Here is a 21680-nt window from a genome sequence, read left to right as displayed (position 1 = left end):
GGGGGGGGGGGGCACGTCAGTTTCCAGTTTATGCTAATGACGTTATTTATTGGTCGAAAACAGAAATACCACAGTGAAAAACAGAGAAGCTAGTAGGTTTGGTCTAGAAGTGGACCAAAGTCTCAGAAAACTGCGTATATGTTTATATCTCGGCACCGGAATGCAGGATACAATCTTAATATTTGGAAAAAAGCCAATAAATCCTTCGAAAATATGACGAAATATTTGGTACAAATTTTCATTTGCGAAGAAATAAAGAGTTGACTAAATTCGAGGCTGATTGCTATGATGCAGTTCAGAGTATTTTGGGTTCCTGTAAATGTAAAGATTACAAAACAGCAAATTTTAAGTTTTGCCTTTTTTTTTAATGACTGTGAAACTTGGGCTGTCTCCCCAAGAGAATACTGAAATTGATTGTGCGAGTATAGGTTACGTGGGGAGAGGAAGTGGGGCACGTGGTAGTTGGTCGAGCCAGAAGGTCGCGGGTTCGATTCACGATGAGGTGGATTTTTTTTAATTCACCTAATTTTTCCAGCAGCACTATGGCCCTGGGGTCGACTCAGCCTCTAACAGAAATGAGTACCAGGAATGTTCGTGGGGCGTAAAGGGCGGCCGGCTCGTATGGCTGGCAACCTCCCCGCCATCTGTGAGCCGATTGTCTAGACGATATGGGAGCCTCAACGTCTCACAACTCTATGGGCCTTCATGGCCTGTTACAAGTATAGCTTTACCTTTTAGGGAGAGGAAATGGATACTGGAGAAAATTGCATAATAAGGAGCTTGTCAGATATCCAGGTGATGAAGTCAAAGATAGCAGTGCGTGAGAGAGACAAGAATGGATACAACGTTGTAGTCTGAAAACCTGAAGGGAAGAGTTATCTTAAGAGCTAGACATTATTGGGGGCGATAACATTAAAACTCGTATAAATAAGATTTGAGGTTCTTGACTGGATTCTTTTGGCCCAGGTTATGGATCAGTGGCAGGCTCTTGTGAACATGGTAATGTACATTCGAATTTATAGAAGGTCTCTGCTTTTTGGAATTGATTAAATTATTCTGCTAACTTGATTTCCGCATTATGACGTTTTCTTAGAAAGGAATGTTCTGTCATCGGTGAGTGGTGTGTGAATAGCGCGCCGCGTTGTTTGCTTCAAACGTCAGAATATCGACAGTCATTATTGCGATATGTCATGTGACCTGTGACCTTTCCCCGAAGCAGCGACCGGAAACACAGCCACTGACGTTTCCATGGTCACAGTTTTGTAGTAGCGCTTTTATTTTTCAGCAGGCTGTGCCGATACCCCCGCCGTGAAGCAGATGTTGGGGCAGAAGCCCAAGAACTTTGTACTCAGTGTAAAATTGTGTTATACTTCGTCCCAGCCCCTATTTCGTAGTCACGGAAGCATATTCCGCAGGAATTGCCATGAGTGCACACAACTGGAGCCACAGATTAAGATATTCTAGTATCTTATGTACGTTCTTTGCTCAAAGTGCGTAAGATGCAATACACTCTTGGCCAGAGTAAGGTCTTCTATGCGCGTATGCAGTGACATCACGAATACTCCTTCTTGTACTCAACTCTGGAAGCAGCTGAGAATGAAGTTGTATTTGTTGTGTGTCGTGCTTGGTGGAAGTCACATTGCGACTGACGGTCAGTCAGTCAGTAAGTCTTGGTGTAGAGCCCCATCTGGGGCTCGTGACCAGATATTAATTATTACCGTTTGACAATTACGGTCTTATTTTTGTGGGCGCCCTCTCTGACGAGAGCACGGATCTGTCTTTTGCATATGCTGCTGGTCCTTGCCAGCGCGGTCTATCTCGGGTCCGAGTCCCTTGGAACTCGCGAATATATTTTGCTGTCTCAGATTTGAGACTTCCTTTTCGTGCTTCGTATATTGTGCAACATTCTCATATAGCTATGCAGGCTTTATGAATTATGCCCCATATTTCTTGTTTCCTTAATGGTAGTTCAAAAATTTGCAAAGCGCTATATATAAAACAAAAAATTGTAAGATTTCGTTCAAAGCAATGATGTTTACTACATTTATCTAACAATTTTTAAGTATTTTCTTCACTTTCCTCACATTTCTTCAGCCATCGTGGTTGTATGCTGCATTTCCACGCTCATCGTCTGTCATTCGAGGCTAGTACAATAGGTCAAATAGTGGCCGACGTACCAAGTGGACTCAGTCTCACCTCACCAGACGAAACAAAAAAAAAATTACAAGGGAAGCCGCGAAAACTCCAGTCATCTTAACCGATGTTCTGGCCGAGATTCGAAACCAGCACGTCCTGAACAAGAAACAAGCAAACAAAGAATGAAAGCAACCCCCTGTCAATTCTGTATCGTTACAGGTCTACAGGTATACAGGTATACAGACCTGCTCGGTGGGAGGCGTTTTCATCCGCCTGTCTATAGTCTTGTTTTATCTACGAATCTACTCAACGGATTTCGATTAACTAACTTCATTAGGCCTACTACGCGTCAACTTAAAATAATGTTGGCAGAATTGAATTTTAGCTCATTTCTGTCCAGCATAACAATCTGTTTTACATGAAGCTTAGATTGGATTCTGTCTGTTTTCTCATAAACGGCTCGTCGTACAAGAATGTGTTCATGACATGAAATACAGATGTCACTCAGATCTACGTTTATTTGAAACACATTTCGACGTAGTGAATATTGAATAAAATTCAAAGCTAAATAATATTATATTTGAGCATCCTGTGACGTTGACCAGTTAATTGTTTGGCCTACATTTCATTCATATTTCGCGACGTTAAATTAACATCGGATTTTTGACTAGTATCTTTAATGTAAACGTCTATTAATGTTTCACTTAAAGAGAAACAATACACTTCACCAACCTAACAATATGTAGGTACACCTGATGGCGGCCTTGTGTGGCCAAGACGCACTAACAGCGCCAAGAAGTGAATGTAATGTGACAGTGTGGAGAAAAACCCCACAGGCACCTGAACATGTTTCATGTTTCGAATATAAGACCGAATTGTAGTACTGGCAAAAAAAGAAAAAGGTAAAGCTATCTCTTTAACAGGCCGTGAAGGCCCATAGGGTTGTGAGACGTCGATTCTCCAACATTTTCTCTAGATACCCGGCTCACAGATGGCGGTGAGGTCAGCCATACGCGCCAGCCGCTCTTTACCCTTCCCCGGAAGATTCCTGGTACTCATTTCTGTTAGAGGCTGAGTCGACCTCACGGCCATAGTGCTGCTGGAAGGATTAGATCTATTAAAAAATCTAATGACATCGGGATTCGAAGCCGCGACCTGTCGGCACGTAGCATAGTGCCTCAACCAACTACGCTATCGCGTGCCCTCTGTAGTACCGGTAGTAAATTGATTATAGAGAAATAATTTCCGTACATATGCATTGTGATGTATAGATATATCGTGAGATTTTTGCAACTGCTTTTATGTCTACAACAGTGGATTTTTACATCTACAGAAATGCAATATCGCAAAGAACCACAACATATTTCCCTACTGAGCCTAGACAGCACCGCAGTTAAGTTTATTTAATTTTTTTTAAATTTTGTGTAGATTATTAATGTTAGGAGGACATTTTCGTCGCAGCCCTTGAAAATGCACTTTAAACTTTTAGGTTCCGCGATCCGGCAGAACGTAGTTAGTTAGTTAGTTAGTTAGTTACTTACTTATTGGAGAGAGTGGGATTCCCCATGCACTTAGACAAGTACTGGTCCATTGTGCTTCCCTCTATGATATTCTACCAGTCTCTGTATCCTACCGATATTGGTGCGTACCATCAGTCCCGACCGAGCCAGCGAGTTCGGCCTCCACTAGCTTGGCGGTATCTATAATGCTTCCCCCATCTATCAGAGGTGTTAGAGACTACTTGTTGGGCGGGAAACGTCCTTGAATTTTGGTTCAGTGACCTCCTTTGGAGATATGAGGTTCTTTTTACGACACGGGACACACGGCTTAAAGTCCCTCCCGGAGGACTTGTTCCCTGAATTTTTCCGCCCTTAAAAATTCGACGACCTCCGCCGGGTTTGAACCCGCGTACCACGAGTCATGAGGTGGGAACGTAACTATTGTTTATAACTCAGTGTTTCGGTCGTCAGAGCCTCGTTTGTTTAACTAATGAGAACATCAGTCTAACTGCGCTCCTGCGCATGTGCGTGGCAGGAGACCCCGAAGCAGATGCGTCATGTCGCCGTTTCTGTTTTGTTAATGGGATGTGCGGCAGATAGCGTGCCGTTGTTTTTACAGCTGAATAGTACAGTCATAACAATCAGCTGTCTCGTCTTTGTGCTTGCCCTGGTTTGCGTATGACGTCACTCCCGCGCCGTGTATACCGTGCACGTTGAACGAATCGGCTGCTAGCTACATCCATTGAGACCTATGCGATGCTTTGCGGTGTCCTACATAGATAACACTCTTATTATTGGTGTTAAAGCTGCGAATTTGAACGCGGATACTATGACCGAACAGTATGGTTTCAATTCCTAACAGAGGCATTTAATTAGCTGTTTTTCACCGCCACTGTGACAGATTAGGTTGGTTCCAGCTGAACACTTCTGCCTTGTATTCGGGAAGAACCCAGTTCGAATCTCGACCCGGGTACCGACAACACTGACTGAGAATCCTCGTGGTTTTCCTCAAATTAAGCACCGACCGTTTCCTTCCAAGTCAGTATTCGCCATCTTCCTATGGTTCGACGGTGTATAGTATGAGGTATTACAACTGTCGTTAAATAAACCATAAATGTAGAGTGTAAATCACCATTGTATTCAGATTGACTGTGGGGTTGATAATGAGAGATCTTCCTCTGGGGTAAACGCGATTCTTATAAAAGTAAAGTAAAAGTAAAGCTATCCCTGTACCAGGCCTTGAAGGCCCATAGGTTTGTGAGACGTTGAGGGTTCCACACTATCTAGACAATCGGCTCAAAGATGGCGGTAAGGTTGTCAGCCTTACGCGCCGGCCGCGCTTTACTCGATTAATTAATTAATTCATGGTACTCATTTCTGTTGGAGGCTGAGTCGACCCCTGGGGCGATGCTTATGCTCATTAAATTTAATTCCAATGGTAAAAATTCCTGGAGCTTTACTCCATGCCCCATGGACAGTCACGGCCTAGACACAGGAACCTCTATGTCGTTACTTTGCTTTGTATTTACTTCTTTTCTGGGCATAAACATCGGTGTGCAGAGGAATGAGCTTATGGCGGTAGCATGTCTTAATTACATCCTGGAGGTTTCCCCATCTAATTATGGCCTGGAGACCCCCCCCTATTCCTGAAAAGTTCTTCGTTTTCTTCAGTCTACCAGGCAATTAATGGGATAGTACCTTGAAGTAAGTCACAACTGATTATTCCCATAAACTCGTAACATTTCTGCCGCAGACGCTATGCACGTATAGTGTACGAAGCTTTTGTAAAGAGACGTTAACTAAATATATCTTCATTCACAGTCACCCTCAGATCTCATTATCTCATTCAGTGCTTCATATCCACTGTAGTTCATATATAGATAAAGCTGTCCCTGCTCTTAATTAATTAAGAACCACGCCGTGTAGACGTGTGGGGGAGTGGAGTATAGCGCCACCGTTCTTGACCTCTTCACGCCCCCTGCCGCTTTACCCACTGGGAAAGACACACCGGTGCCCATTGGATAGGAGGCTGGGTGGGCTCCAGAGACGATCAGGACGCTGTGGAGAATAGAAAATTCGGTAATTGATGTACATTTGTTAAATAGCCCGCAAGCACACCCAGCCCCCGAGTTTTGTTGTGAGGGATGCAATATTGAATGTTTTAACAATACGCACAATATCTTGCAGGCTGTGATCTTTGACGAGATCGACCTGAGTGACCTGAGCTTCGCCGAGTGCAGCATCAAGAACGTGAACCACAGCTTCCAGGTGAGCCCATTCTCCAAAGCCCCGTTCCAACACGCCATTGGAAAACCAGGGGTGTGAAACTGACAGTGCTGTTGGTTTAGTTTTTCTTTTTTCCGAGGGTTGAAAGTACGTGCTGGTTATTAGCATACTTCCTTTCTGAAAGATAGATGCTGGACTTGTGAGGTCAACTTGATGGCTGCTTGTCCCCCCCCCCACAAAAACACACACTTCAACTGAAGAGTTGACTGATTCTCACCAACTTTGGTATGAAAGTTATGCCATTTGAGACCCCAGTATATTAATACTTTTTTCACGTTTCTGTCTGGGATGTGACGCCGTGTAGCAGATTGCACGGCCCCACATCCCAGAAGACAGTACACTATAGCAAGTGCCCTGAAAACCTTGAATCTCGCATTGTTTTGTTTTCCTGAAGTAAGTAATAGAATTACGGAGGACGTACATATTCGTGAAGTGGAAGCAGTACTAGTACACAAGATTCTACTCGCCAATTTGCCCAAAGCGTATTCGATTATACGCGGTCTGCCAAACACGTTATAGTATTATGGGAAGTTTGTTTGACGCTGAACTCTGTGCTAGTATTTAGTTTGGTACCAAACATTCCATTGATGTTTTACTTTAAAGTCAGACTTTCCGTTATAGTTTATTTTAACGCTTAACTTTTCGATGATACTTGCTTATATTACACAGTTTGTTCATAAGTAAGTATCATTTACAGTATATATATGTTTATTTTTTACTTCCGCTGTCCGCGTTCCCGTATCACCCGTTAATCCAATGCGGTCTTTCGTTGAACGCGGATTCGCTGAACGCAATCTTATGGAGGAACGTATCCCACAAGTTGGACGAGGGTTAACTGTACTACTTAATGCAGAGTTCTGAAATGATATATGTTAATATATTTTCGAAAAACAAAGAGAAACTTTTGTTAAAGTAATTTTCTTTGTAGAGTGTGAGTCAACATGTCGACTGTGTGAAAATTTTCATTTATCATCCACCCTGACAGCGATAACTAATGGACCACTCGAACCAGGAGTATGAAATTTTGTGTGAAGATAGATTATCAACATTCCCACAGATCTGTGAAATATTGATTATAAGTTTGAAATTACAATCCTGGAGACTGTGCGAAACTCTGAAGTTATATATGTGTATTATATCCGATAAATTTAACATAGAATCTTTAACCCTTTAAAGGCCAGTGATTACTACGTATATATACGAGTACCATCTTATTTAACAAACTAGAACTCTGCATTCTGCACACAAAGTATATCTGTGAGCTTCACATGCTTCTCACCACAAAAGGCGAGTGTTTCCCTTAACAGCATTGACTGAACTACCTAACCTTTGTGGCGGAGACGTGATGTGTTTCCTGTGAGGTGCAAACTGAATTCTTTTATAATACCTAGGAGACTCTTGAGTCCTTAAACGGTTAAATTAACACCTCCTCCTCCCCCCTTCCACTCCCCCTTCCTCCTCCTCCTCCTTTGGCCTTCTCGTGGAGGTATAGCTCCAGACTTAACCTTCGGCATTGGATGCGAATGGTTAGTGAGTGTTACTTCTCGGCCGTCTTACCGTCCAGAGCCGGTCGAGACGTGGTAGTGAAGAGAAAGATTTCCATCGCCAGGAATTGAACCACGATTCTTCGGTTGGTCAGCCCGTAGGCTAGTGATAATACTGACTCAGCCACCATCTCACTACTACTACTACTACTTGCTCATGGAGCTAAGCCCTTCTTGAGGAGCCGCCAATTGTGCAGCTACTCAAGAATTTCCCAGAATTTTATGGAACCCGAAGGTTCATTGCCCTGTTCACAAGAGCTCTTCACTGGTCCCTATCCTGAGCCAGATCAATCAAATCCATACCATCCCATCCTATCTCTCTCAGATCCATTTTAATATTGTCCATCCACCTACATCTTGGTCTTCCCAGTGATTTCTTTCCGTCTGGCTTTCCCACCAATATCCGATATGCATTCCTCTTCTACCCATTCGTGCTACATGCCCTGCGCATCTCATCCTCCTTAACTTGATCATTCTAATTANCTACTAGTAGTAGTAATAATAATAATAATAATAATAATAATAATAATAATAATAATAATAATAATAATAATGGTACTACTATGAGCCCAGTACGCTAACCATGAGCTAAATTGCATTTAGTGTTTTAGTATAACCATTGCTTTACGTTGTCTTTAACGAGGTATTATTTGCAGAATTTGAAATTTTTATGTTCTGAAAAAGTATGCTGGGAATTCTCGATCAGCTGAGCTACTGTTAGCTTCTCAAGAAGGATTCCGATTCATGTAGTTGTCCCTGATATCGATTGAAAGACATTGTAAATAACTGTTTATATTCGCGACAAAGTTTTGAGATAGTAATTGGATTTTTCAGAATTGACGCAAGGTGACTGAAGCATTTGGTGAAACTCATGACGTTTGCCACACAATGTCCCACGTAAACGAAAATAAAAAGTAGAAGAATAACGAAAGTATCTTATAAAAAAAAAACTAATGAAGGAAGTTTCTGAAGTAGAAGGCCGAACATGGCAGGAACATTGAAACCGAAAATGCTGTGACATTTTACATTGAGGCGTTGACCCGTGGCCGTGGTTTTGCGGCTCAGTAACTCAGGTGCAATAACACGATGCAAGAACAATGATCACCGCTTGAGTTAGGACAAACACGGCGAATGCGCTAACAAAACAGCGGATAAGACACGCTCAGGGAGTCAGTCAAGCGTGTGAGTTAAATTCAATTTTCAGTTCCAATGGACTTCAGTTCTAATTGGAGGGGAAATATCCACGTTCGAAAAAAAAATATTTCAGTATCAAATAACTCGGCTCTGGCAAGGTGGACTTTTGAAGAATTCGTAGGAACCGCGTCATTCCATTGGTGTTTGCAGACAGAGTCATTTCAACTCTTCGCATGGGTTTGATGGTTACTGAACCTGCGCCAATGGTCGGCATCCTCTTTCCCCGACGCAATGTAAAAAATTATTAATATTTACAAATTTGCGGATGACGAGTAGTTGATAATTTTATTGTTCTTAGTTTATTTAACAGATCTCCTCTGTGGGCTAGTGGTCAGAGTTCCTGGCTACAGATCCAGAGGTCCCAGGTTCGATTCCCGACGATATTTTCTGAGAAGTAGTGCGTCTGGAACGGGGCCCACTCAGCCTCGTGAGGATAATTGAGGAGCTATTTCAAGGAATATCGGCTCCGGTCTAGCAAACCGAGATTAACGGCCGTGGGGATCCGTTGCGCTGACCACGTGACAACCTCTATCCGCTAAAGTTGGCACTAACTTCGCCGACAAACGGCCGTCGCTGGGGCCGGTATAGTCCGCTTGGGGACTACAGGCCACAGAGTTTTTTGGTTTATTTAACAGTTGCTTAAGATTATGTAGCGTCGAATTGTAGGATCATTGGCGAGCAATGCCTGATACAAGATAGGCTCTACTATTTCTGCATTTGCCTGGAGGAACTGGAGGAAACCACGAAAGACCTCGGTCAAAATAGCCCCTCTTGGGGCCGGGATTTAAAACCAGACTTGACCGTAACGTTCGTTAAGAAGCTGGTAACAAATCTTTAGCTCGAAGTTTTTATCGATATCTTTTATTTCATCTGTAAAATTAAGCTGTAAGAATCGTTACACTATACATGTTCTCTAGAAGTCGGAAACAGGCCAATGGCCTAAACCTTTGGGGGGGAAGGGGAAGGAGGAGGAGAGTCGGTACATTAATAATATTTTATTGTGTTGATAATAATAATGTTTGCTATTTTAGAACATGAATATGAACACCTATTTTATTGTTACCGTATGTCTTGCCGCTGAACAGGATTTTGAGCCCTTTAGATAGGTTTCTGAAAGGGAGAAAATTCTGAAAATCATTTTCATCGTGTCTGCCCATCCACCAACCATCTAGCTGATTTCAGCGAAATTTCATATGATATATTTGCACAGAATTTTCTCAGGCCCCCTTAATTTTAGATTTTTTTTTATTGCTAGTGGGGTGGGACTAAGTCCCTTGTACTGCGGCCACTTCTTGCCTATTGTACCAGCCCCAGATGATAGGTGAGGGTGATTGTGGAGCAGTTGGTGGAATGAAGATTGGCAGGGGAAACCGAAGTACTCGGAGAAAACCTACCCCAGCACCACTTTGTCCACCACAAATCCCACATGACCAGACCCTAGATCGAAGACAGGCCGCCGCGATGGGAAGCCAGCGACTAACCGCTTGCGCTATGGCGCGGCCTAAATTTTAGATTAGTTTCCGTTCATTTTAGCGTCCAGTTTGAAGACCTGAATTATTTTGGGACGTATCTTGTGGCATGTGTTTACAGGGGGGGGAGGCTTGAATAGAAGTTAGTGCGCATATTATGAATTACACAGTATTTGTAAATAGGCTCATTAATTTTGAGAAAATCACTACTCTTATAGCACTAGGTTTATGTACTGAGCGTGCTCCAACAAGACTCTCGTTCATATTTCTATCACCACCCTGCCATGTAACAGATGTTCACTCCGAGTTCCAACCCATTGCAACGAGCTTATACCTTCAGAGCCGACAGGCATGCTTAAACAAAACTCTCTTTTGTAATGCCACCCCCAAGCGTGTAATTGGTTTCCCTGCTCATTGCCAACGTCCACTGAAGCAAATGAGACACTGAGCCGCATCAGGGGATCAGAATTAATGTCATACAACCATGAATTACTCTTATGAAATATTATCTTCCTTTCCGAACTTATTACTTTCTCCATGAACTTATCGCTTTCCCTTTGTTATTATACTTCTGTTTTTTCTCCCTCTGTCTTATTTAATCGTATTCCCTCATGTCTCCTTCCTTTTTTCTTCTGTTACTTGCCTTTATCTTTTTCGGAGGAAACAAACTTCGAAACTTTTTGACAGGAAAACGCCATGGAAAGAAATGTTAGATGCACCAAGATGTAGGTGGAAGAGTAAAATAAACCTTAAGGCGGTCACTTTTGGTAGGTCGTAACGTAAGTTAGACTGAGCTGGCTTAGGATGGGGGAGACTGGCTTATGTGGTGGCATGTTGAACCTTTGGCTTGTAGCATCATGCTTTGCAAGCGTATTTTTGCAGCGACTACTTCTCCATTATGCATGATTCGGTGGCAGTCTGCATTTTGATCATCAACAAAAGATTTCAACATATGTAGAATGTATTCAAAGCAGCCTACTATAAACACAGTAATCAACCTTCACGTTCCGTATGGAGCTAGGAATATCCTAATATCTGAACGACTGTCAGCTTCTCAAGACAGACTCTGCTCCATGGAATTAGGTAGTTTTACTCAACGAACAAATTGAAGTATTTGAATGAAACTAGGCATCATAAGTTCTTTCCAGAACTGTGTATTTCCCTGTATCCTGTGATGAGTAACCATCTTGAATATCTGACGCCATGAGGAGTGTGTGGATTAGGATATAACGTCTGTCCACCCCCAGTTATATTTGCATCAGTTAGATGATTGTGACCGCCTCTGTCATCTAGTGATCAGAGTTCCTGGCTAAAAATCCAGAGGTTCCGGATTCGATTCCCGGTGCTACCAGATTTTCTGAGAACGGGGTTCACTCAGCCTCTTGAGGATAATTGAAGAGCTCTTTCAAGGAAATAGCGGCTCCGGTCTACAAAACCGAGATTAGCAGTCGTGGGGATCCCTTGCGCTGACCATGCGACACCCTCTAACCACAAAAGTTGGCACTAACTTCACCGACAAGCGGCGGTCGCTCGGTCAGTATAGTTCGCTTGTTGACTACAGGCCGCGGAGATGATTGTAGTGAAGCTTCTTTGAGGTAGGAGGTCACTACTGAAATACCAGAATTTTTGTGTGCTGGCGCATGTAAAAAATTTTGTGAGCCATGAGTGTGCCTGGAAATTTTGTATGAATTTTTTCTTTTGGGGTGGGGGTGTTGAAAGTTACAGACCTGACAGTGACATTCTTTACTGCATCTCCCAGAAGAGTGGAATGTTATGCAAGAAGATGGAATACTAGGTTCTGGTGCGTGACGCCGTTTAATTAGGTAGGTGGGTACCATTGTTTTTGGAGGAATGTACTAACTCCATCCTCAGAAGTGTCACATCCCAGGAAATCATAATCCTCTTGAGAACTTCAGCTCGCAAAGATTATCAAGTTGCGTTATTATTCTACTGCTCCTTCTACAAATTCAAGCTTTTTAAGGGAAAGTGGTGCCTATTATGCTCTCCCATTGCCTTTTTTTAATGGTTTCTGCATGCAGGTCATCACCCCATTCCGGCGACTAGTGATGTGTGCGGAGTCACGCCGTGAGATGGAAGCGTGGACCTCTGCATTGAGGGCTGCAAGCAGCAGGGAGTACTATGAGGTAAGTCTGATTCTGTTTACCTTGTATTCTGAATACTTGCCATTACATCTGACATATTGGAACCGGGATAGCGTAGTCTGTGTAGCGACTGGCTATGGGCTGGACGACCAAGGGGTCAGATTTCGAGTCCCGGTAGGGTCAAGAATTTTCATTTCTCTAATCGTCTAGACCGGCTCTGGGGTCCATCCATCCTCCTATACAATGGGTACCGGGAGCTCTTTCCAGGGGCTAGAGTGGCCGGGGCGTGAAGCTGACCACTCACCTGCAACTAGTGCCGAGGTCAAGAAAATGTGGATCTGTACATCCACTCCCCTATACATCTCCATGGCATAGTGCTTAATTATTTAAGCACAGGGGCAACTTTACCTTTGCCTTTTACATCTGGCATGTGCTTCTCCAGCCTTCTTACCATTTCTGCCTCTTTCCTTTCTGCCCTTATTATCTTCTGCACATCTTTCTCTGTTTATTTGCCTTATCTCCAGATATTCTTTTGTTACTTTCCTTTCTCATTTTCTTAAGTCTAGTGATAATGTCATCTTGATAACTAATTTCTTCTGCCAAGTAATCTTACCAGCAATGGGAACATCAGATTTTGAAGGAAAGTAACACTGCTGTAGAATAGAAGTTTCTAGAAAGTCAGTGGTTAAAAGTGCCTACTACACACACACACACACACACACACACACACATGATCACAGACAGCATTGTCAAGTGTAGGGATGTACACATGATGAAAATAACGGGTGCTACATTGGATGATTGGATTTATCATCAATTGGCTTACAAGTTCTCCTAATTATATTTAATACAGCGCTATCGCTGATTTACTCCCTTTCCAGTTCACCATTGCACACACACTAGGATTCTCAGTTTCCACTACTCATCTCCTGGCAACAGATCTCAGCACAGAAACCAGCACTTCAAATCACTATGAAGTCTTCTTGCCATTTCTTGTGCAATCACCCTTGAACCTCGGAACTCAATTAAAAAAGTCTCCTGAATTCCTCAACCTTATCAATCACTCGGAATTTGTAACTGCCTTGAATGAATTCTGTCACTCCTGTATATAGCCGCATTATGGACATGAACCTGCAGTAAACACATATAACATGATCGCTATCCAGACAGTATTGGCCCATTGGATCTACAGAAAACACATCACATGGTCTCTGTCCACTGTTATGTGACATCACCATGGACATGGAAAGCTTCCTCTATTGCTGCGTATTGGACCTTGTTTACAGAGCTGTTACCTGGCAACCTATTGATCAAATCCATTACAGTAGAAATGTATATGTAATTAGTTAACCATCTTCAAGGTGCAGAATCCTTCTCAAGACACTAATAGTCACTCAGCAGTGAAGAAATTCGTCACCATCTTTGGAATCCAAAAGTTAACGAGATCCAATCCTATCCTGAACCAGATGAATCTAACTCATACCTTCACTTCAAAATGTTTGATGGGCTTAATATTATCCTCCAGTTTATACTTACATCACTCAAATCGTCTTCCATTCAGGTTTCCTCATCCTGTTACTTCCTCTTTCATAAGTCCAAATAGTCTCTTCAGTACCCTGCTCAGAAACACCATCAATTGCATCATGAAATTTTCTGTAGCACCATAAATAAGTAAATGAATTGAGCTGGTTATTGGAGGAATGAATGCTTTTTATGGTGCCTGTAGCAAGTGTAAAAGTGGAAGAAACCAAGAGCAGTGGGGAAAAGGGAGCCATTGAGTGCCAGTATTGATGGTAGAAGAAGGGAGAGTGACAGCTTGATTGTTGGGAAACATTTACCATTAATTGCTATGACATCATTATTGATGCATCATACAATATAATTACTGTTGTTGACACTAGAGTTTCGACTGACCACTCTACCTGTTTAGTTACACGTGAACAGTTTTCCCTTACAATGTACAGATATAGGTGGAATTTGAAAACTAATGTTTTGTTCTTGCTAATATTACTGTAGTATACTTTCCACACTCATCGTCTTCCATACTCACATACTGCTATCAGTAGACTGACACACATGACTCTGAGAGTGAGTTTTTCAGAGTGGACTTATTGAAGTTCCTTGTGCAGCCAGAATCAATGGCCACCATAAAATAATAGAAATGCAGTTTTTTTTTTCATATTCATCACACAAAACACGTAAAATGAATAATGTTGGAAGGTTGTTTTTTCTTTATGTTTGTGCACATTTCATTTATGAATTCGTAATATTTAGTGTTGGGGATTTACAGTATAAGTTCTTGGTGAATTTTATTTCTTCTATGTTAATGTAATTTAACCTCTACTTTACATGAAGCTGAAATTGAACTTCATAGATTGTCTCAAAACTGGCTTTATTTCTGAAAGTTGATACATGGTGTAAAATATAAGTCTGTAATTGCAATAGAAATATTTTTGATATTATGTACACTTGAATAAGTATAAGAAATAAAAAATAACTTTGAAATGTGAAACATGATATCTGTAACGCAAATAGTTTCGCAACAGTAAATATTACCAGCAGAAAATAATTATGAAGGCCAGTGAAGCATGCATCAAAGAATCTGTTTCCACTCTTGTGTTTTAGTCCTTCAAGACTCTGTTTGCAACTAATTTTGGTAGATACATATCTGTATTAATGTTAATACAAAGGCAAATCAAAAAGTCTTTACCCCTATTTTTTTCAACCACAATAATACACATACAAGGAAATTAAAATACAGGCAGTGTTCAAAGTACCTTTGACTATTTTTCCACATAGTCACCACTCCAGTTCAGGCATTTGTCCCATCGCACCCGGGGATTCTCTTGGATGATGTGGTTCTCCTCCATGACAACGCCAGGCCTCATGTGGCAAACAGGACTGCTGCCCGACTGCAGTCATTCGGATGGGAGATTATGGAGCATGCAACATATAGTCCAGACCTCGCCCCCAGTGAGTACCACATGTTCGGTCCATTGAAGAAGTTCCTGGCAGGCCAGAGATTCATTTCTGATGACAACGTGAAAACCACTGTCCAGTGGTGGTTCTGCACTCAACCGGCCGAAATCTACAACAGTGACATTTCCAAACTAGTGGTGCGATGGGACAAAGGCCTGAACCAGAGTGGTGACTATGTGGAATAATAGTCAAAGGTACTCAGAACACTGCCTGTATTTTGATTTCCCTGTATGTGTATTATTGTGGCTGAAAAAAAATAGGGGCAAAGACTTTTCGATTTGCCCTCGTATATGGTGAGATGTCTGGTGATAGCTAATGTTGTTCCTCTCTGTGCTGAGTGGCTACACAAAAAACCTTGGAAATGTCTGTGATTCCTGTCACATATGAATATTTTACTTAATAGTTTGTCTTGAAATAATTGCAACTCATGCTCTTCTCTCAGGACAAGAGAGATTTTGCTTCACAAACATGTAAAACATGTGAGAGTTAAGATTCTCACAGCGGTGACTGTAAAGTGTACTATCTTCTGGGATGTGATGCTATGTAGTTAATCATTTATTCCAGAAGATAGTACCCTGCATGGATAACATCATTCAGAATTTGGAGTTATAAATGTAAAGATGTAATCCTCTAAGCATGATGCCATTATGGTATACATGAAGAATGCAGACATAAAACTCTGTTCGCCTTACAAGCAGACAGTTTGACCCCATTTAGAGACAGTTGTTTGCTTCACTTGCTGACTACTTTAACCTTGAGAAAAGAGCTCCCAGTACCATCGGTGGGTTGGATGGATTTTGGTACAGTGGGGGTTAAGAAAAGACTCCAGCACCCCTGCCATTCATAGCTGGTCCCCTTACTGACTGTAAATAAATGTGTCTAGCCAGGGCTTAGCATGTTTATTGACCACTGTGTCACTGCACTGTTCCTATTTCTCTGTTTTCAGACTGGTGACTACCAAGACATAGGGTTAGGGAATCACCGCTGGTATTCCACATCACATGCCCGACCAACATACTGCAACGTGTGCAAGGATGCACTTTCAGGTGCATGCAATGCTCTATGGGACTCTGGCCTCAATACAAAGCAGGCTGCACTGTAGTACAATATAAAGACTGGGGCTGGGTGCATTAATTTATTACAGTAGTATCAAGTGCTTTTTAAAATCTAGCATGCTGATTGATAATGTGGAAAAATTTGAAACCTGAATGTTGTAACAGTGTCTTTAGTTCAGTTGTATTTTTTCATATTATTCGTCCCCCCATTCTGTGTGAAGTCCCATCTTTCAGAGTCAGATCTCAAAGGAATTGATGGTGCTACTCATTTCAGTACCACCGCAAACTCCTGACTGTGCATCTAGAGCCATTTTGGAGCTTCAGAGTCAGTGACCCTGAAGGCAAAATTTTATTGTTGAAAACAAAAGGGTCTGTGAGACATTGGTTTCAGACTGCAGACTGTATGATGGGCTATATGTACTAGAGCCTGTACTTTCTACTTTTGAGAGAGATCATTTTCATTTGATTGAGTGAGAGGTTGTTTAGAGATGCATTGATGTCCTTGGCCATTTACACCTGTATACAATTCAGACTCAGTTCAAATTAACTGATTATCTTAATTGATCTTTCAGTTTACTGAAGGTATGTGCAGCCTTGATTTCATCCACAAACACAGTGTCTGAGCAGAGTGAAGATCATGATGCTTGAAAACAGAACATTCTTACATTCTGATGTGCAATGACAGTCATCATTAGGCTCACCCAGTTTCCCATTCACATGTTTGATGAATGTTACTTGTTACATGAAAGCGCTAAGAAATACCGCCCACTGAATGTCAGTAAATACTATGAAAAGCAATACCTATTTCCATATACAGCATTGTAGTGAAACTGGAAAGGCTGCTTTCTGATAGGCTGAATAAGAAACACATATAAAATAATCTGTTAACAGATGTAAAGAATCAGTTTTTACGACACTTTACAGACCAGCTGGTCCTAATACTGGGAAGGTTGAAGATGATACAAGTGATTCAAAAATAAAATTACTTCTTAATTTTTTGAAAGGTGACATAAATTTCACGTTTATGACATCAGTATTTACCAAGTGAGGTAGGATAAAGGAACCCAGTTTGAATCCAGGCTGGAACCAAATATCCTGACTGGTGGCATTTGTAATTTTTCTGAATCCTTCCAGAGTAATTTCAGGATGTTAGCTTAAAATAAATTGCAGCTCCCTTCCCCTCCATTTTCATTTAATCATATATTATTATGAGCCATGGTTTCACTGTTGATGTGATGACAAAACCTTGCTTTGTCATGACTGCCGCAGGTGTGGCATCTCATGGACTAAGCTGTGAAGTGTGCAAGTTTAAGGTGCATAAGCGATGTGCAGTCAAGGCCATCAACAACTGCAAGTGGACCACCCTGGGCAGCATTGGCAAGGATATCATTGAGGATGAGGATCGGGTGTGTACTTTCATGTCTAGTTATTGTCTTACCTCGTTGAAGCCTTCCTTTCTGAATACAGTGTCAGGTCAAAGCACTAGATTTGAGATGGATGTCATGACTCCCAGGGCTTGCATTCGGCTGTTGCAGGAATGTTAGAATTGGCTTTGCTTCACAGTAAACACTTATTTTTATTTAAGCTTCTAGAAACCTTTTTCTTAGAAAATACCCTTTATATCAGTTTTTAATGCACTTGTGCTTTTTGCTAAAGTAAAATTAATTCTAGTGTGGGAACATCCCACATACTATCACGCTATTTCTACAGCGCTCACTTTTCACCATCACGCGTGCTAACCAATCAAATTGCTTCCAACGCTCACATTTACACTGCACTCACTGTCTAGTCATTACTTGCGCTAGCCAATCAGCGCTCAGCAAATTTTCGCTCCTCCATCACGCTTTGCATAAAAAGGCGCAGCTCCAACCCAGCAGCACTGAGACGCATTCAGTCAGTCAACTCGCTCAGCTATCACACTTCGTCCAGAGCCATCGGTCTTCAGAGGCATCGGCACTTCACTGCGCCAGGCACGGCTGCCTCAGCTCTCCAGCAGTCATGCCCAACTCACTGGGCAACTGGCTGCCTCGACTCGCCGGCGGTCATGCCTGACTCACTGGGCAACTGGCACAGCTGCCGCCACTCCAGCGACCGCGCTCCGCAAACAGGCTTCATCCAGCAATCACGTTCTGTGGCCAGACTACTAACTTAGCTGCCGCTGCAACACACCAAATCCGACATCATTTCTACTGGCTTACATAGCGCTACTTCACCGGCCAAACATCCCAGCAGCCAACAGTCCTTTTCAGGACCTACAAACTTTCCGAAGAAGTGGGTTGTCATTGGAGTAACGACAAATCCCCACACTACAGACCAAAGTTGTTTACTTTAGCAAATTCCCTAGAGAAAAGTAATTTCAAGTAGTTTCAAAACATTAGGTACAGATTACATGATTAGTCTTTATGTTGCAGAACATCACAATGCCTCACCAGTGGATGGAAGGGAACCTGCCTGTATCTGCCAAGTGCGCTGTCTGTGATAAAACCTGCGGCTCAGTGATGAGGTGAGGGTATTGTATGTTGTAAAGTTTTAGTCAGTTCCTTGGAATGGTTGTCATTACACCCAGCTGCTTTGCATTTGATCCCAGGTTCAAATATTGGCCCAGAGACTGCTGTTTTGACTGAGTATTTTATGGTTTTCCTCAATCCCATAGTGCAAGGAGGTATCTATCAAATATGCCACAACTGCTTCCTTCTTTATCATTTTCGACTTATTAATCACTTGCAATTCTACCTCTAGGAACTCTATAGTCAGAGTTAATTACAGTGTTATTAAATAAATCATAAATAAATAAATAAATAAATAAAATAAAATAAAATGTTCGGTAACCTCTCTTATTGTGGCCATGCCATAGCACAGGTGGTTAGTCGCCAGCTTCCCACCACGGTGGCCTAGGTTCAATCCCAGGTCAGGTCATGTGGGATTTGTGGTAGACAAAGTGGTACTGCGGAGGTCTTCTCCAAGTTCTTTGGTTTCCCCTGCCAGTTCGGTGTAATCTTCAGTAAGAGGATTACGTGGAGATTGTATATAGAAATGATCAAAGCCAAGGCCTTCAGAACATTTATTTGAGAGTGTTCCCTATTAAAAAGTGAGGAATTAAGCGTTATCATTAAACTAACCCTCCATAATGCACTAATTATGTCAGTAATGACTTAACACTTGCTCCACCTGGGAATTTGCTGCAGATCCCTACCTTTTGAAATTCCAGTGCTTAGAAAACAAGATTCTTCATGTCACTGGTAAATTTCCAAAGTGTAAACCGGTCTGCAAGTTTCACCTGGCTTTCAAAGTATTGCATATTTATGATTACTTATACTCGTACTTACTAACGGAGCTGAGTCCTTCTCGAGGAGAAGCCAAATCTGCAGCTACTCAAGAACATATTTATGAGTATGTAACAAAATTGTGCAGGCAACAAGCAGAGGTCATACAAAATCATGAAAAGGCAAATGTTCACAACATCAGAAAAGACAGAGACCAACACAGAACATGTAAGAGGCTAACAGGGTTTGTCTGAAAAGTAATGTCAGTGATTTTATTGTGAAGTGACTATACGTCGCAGCGCGCTCAGACCAGTTGGGATCGGTGGAGGGGGAAGTCAGCTTATGAACGTGTGGTTGCTTAGTCGTCTCCGAACTTCCTGAGAGTGACAAAAGGCTTTTCCGTGAAACTCATTTTTGTCTCCCGTGCAAGCTGCAATGCAGCGCTCCTTGGAACAAAGGATTGCCATCAGGTTTTGTGTGAAACTTGGAAAGTCTGCAGTGGAAACTTTTCCCATGATAAAGACAGCCTTCGGAAATGATTGTTTGTCGGAACATCAGGTCTACCGGTGGCACAAGGCCTTTTTAGAAGGCCGTGAAGAGTTCGGCGATGAAGCCCGCGCTGGACAGCCATCAACAAGCACCATCGACGAAAATGTGACGCATGTGAGAGAAATTTTGAACTCAGACCGTCGTTTGAGTGTTTGTTTAATGGCACAGGCATTAAACATTCCAAAAAGTACCGTTCACGAGATTGTGATGAACAATTTGCAGATGCGAAAAGTGTGCGCAAAGCTGGTGCCCAAAGTGTTAACGGGCGACCAAAAATCGCGTAGAGTTGAAACGTGCCAAAAACTTTTGGACTTGTGTGAAAGTGACCCTCACTTTTTAGACAATGTCATCACAGGTGACAAGACTTGGGTATTTGAGTACGACCCCGAAACAAAAAGGAAAAGTGCCGAGTGGCACACCTCAGCATCCCCTTGCCCCAAGAAGGGCAGAATGAGCAAGTCAAAGGTTAAGGTCATGCTCATTGTGTTCTTTGACATCAGGGGGCTCGTCCACCATGAGTTTGTACCACATGGTACAACCATCAACGCCAAATTGTAAGTGGAAGTGCTAAAGAAACTCAAACGAAAGGTTTATCACATCTGGCCCGACATCGCCGACGATTGGAACTTCACCATGACAATGCGCCAGCCCACACTGCCTTCCTTGTGACCCGCTTCCTGACTGATTCAAAGGTGCCAACGGTTCCCCAGCCACCCTACAGTCCTGACGTGGCTCCCCTAGACTTCTTTTTGTTTCCGCGCTTGAAATCTCCCATGAAAGGACATCATTTTGGGACAGTTGACGAAGTCAAAGAGACTTGCACCAAGGCTCTAAAGGACATTCCAGAGGAGGCCTACCTTGACGCCTTCGATGCCTGGAAATCTCGCTGGAAGTGATGTATCAACGCAGAAGGAGCCTATTTTGAAGCCTTTTAATGTGTTGTACCGATCTAATCAATACATGTTTTTTAATCGACTCACTGACATTACTTTTCGGACAAACCCTGTAAGCTTGGCAGCGGTCAAGCATATGACGGATCAGGTGACTAGGCAGTCATTGTAACATGAGCTACATGAGTTAGGGCATGGTCTGCTATGCCAAGCCTTATAGTATTTGTTTTTATTGCTAGTGGGGTGGGACTAAGTCCCTTGTACTGTGGCCACTTCTGGCCTATTGTACCAGCCCCAGATGATAGGTGATGGTGATTGTGGAGCAATTGGTGGAATAAAGATTGGCAGAGGAAACCGAAGTCCTCGGAGAAAATCTGCCCCAGCGCCACTTTTTCCACCATAATTCACACTTGACCAGACCCGGGATCGAACCCGGGCCGCCGCGGTGGGAATCCAGCAACTAACCCCTTGAGCTAAGGCATGGCCTAAGCCTTATAGTATATATTGATATATATATATACAGGGTGTCCCAGGAGGAATGGACCAAACTTCGGGAGGGTGTTCCTTATGTTAAAGTATGCCGATATAACCCAAAACACCTATGTCCAAAGTTGAACGGTTACGGAGATAATGGCCAGAGAAGTGTCAAACTTTGACCGGTGTTACACACTTGTTGATTACAAAATACGTATTAAAACTGGCAGGAATATGTGG

General features: G+C 42.4%; 1 protein-coding gene across 7 annotated transcripts in view; it reads left to right on the top strand.

The window, feature by feature from the left end:
- LOC111866321 (diacylglycerol kinase eta) overlaps positions 1–21680 on the top strand; it is a 163455-nt gene that overhangs the window by 85177 nt on the left and 56598 nt on the right. For all 7 annotated transcript variants that reach the window (XM_023855151.2, XM_023855152.2, XM_023855157.2 and 4 more), the window contains 5 exons: positions 5823–5903; positions 12168–12272; positions 16156–16255; positions 17534–17670; positions 18676–18767. In XM_023855151.2, coding sequence (XP_023710919.1) covers positions 5823–5903; positions 12168–12272; positions 16156–16255; positions 17534–17670; positions 18676–18767 — 515 coding nt within the window. The remainder of the gene's footprint in view (positions 1–5822; positions 5904–12167; positions 12273–16155; positions 16256–17533; positions 17671–18675; positions 18768–21680) is intronic.

This window comes from Cryptotermes secundus, unplaced genomic scaffold, assembly GCF_002891405.2.
Source record: "Cryptotermes secundus unplaced genomic scaffold, Csec_1.0 scaffold40, whole genome shotgun sequence".
Classification (NCBI taxonomy): Eukaryota; Metazoa; Arthropoda; class Insecta; order Blattodea; family Kalotermitidae; genus Cryptotermes; species Cryptotermes secundus.
Note: the sequence above shows the minus strand (reverse complement) of the source record. Positions and strands in the feature narration are given on the sequence as shown.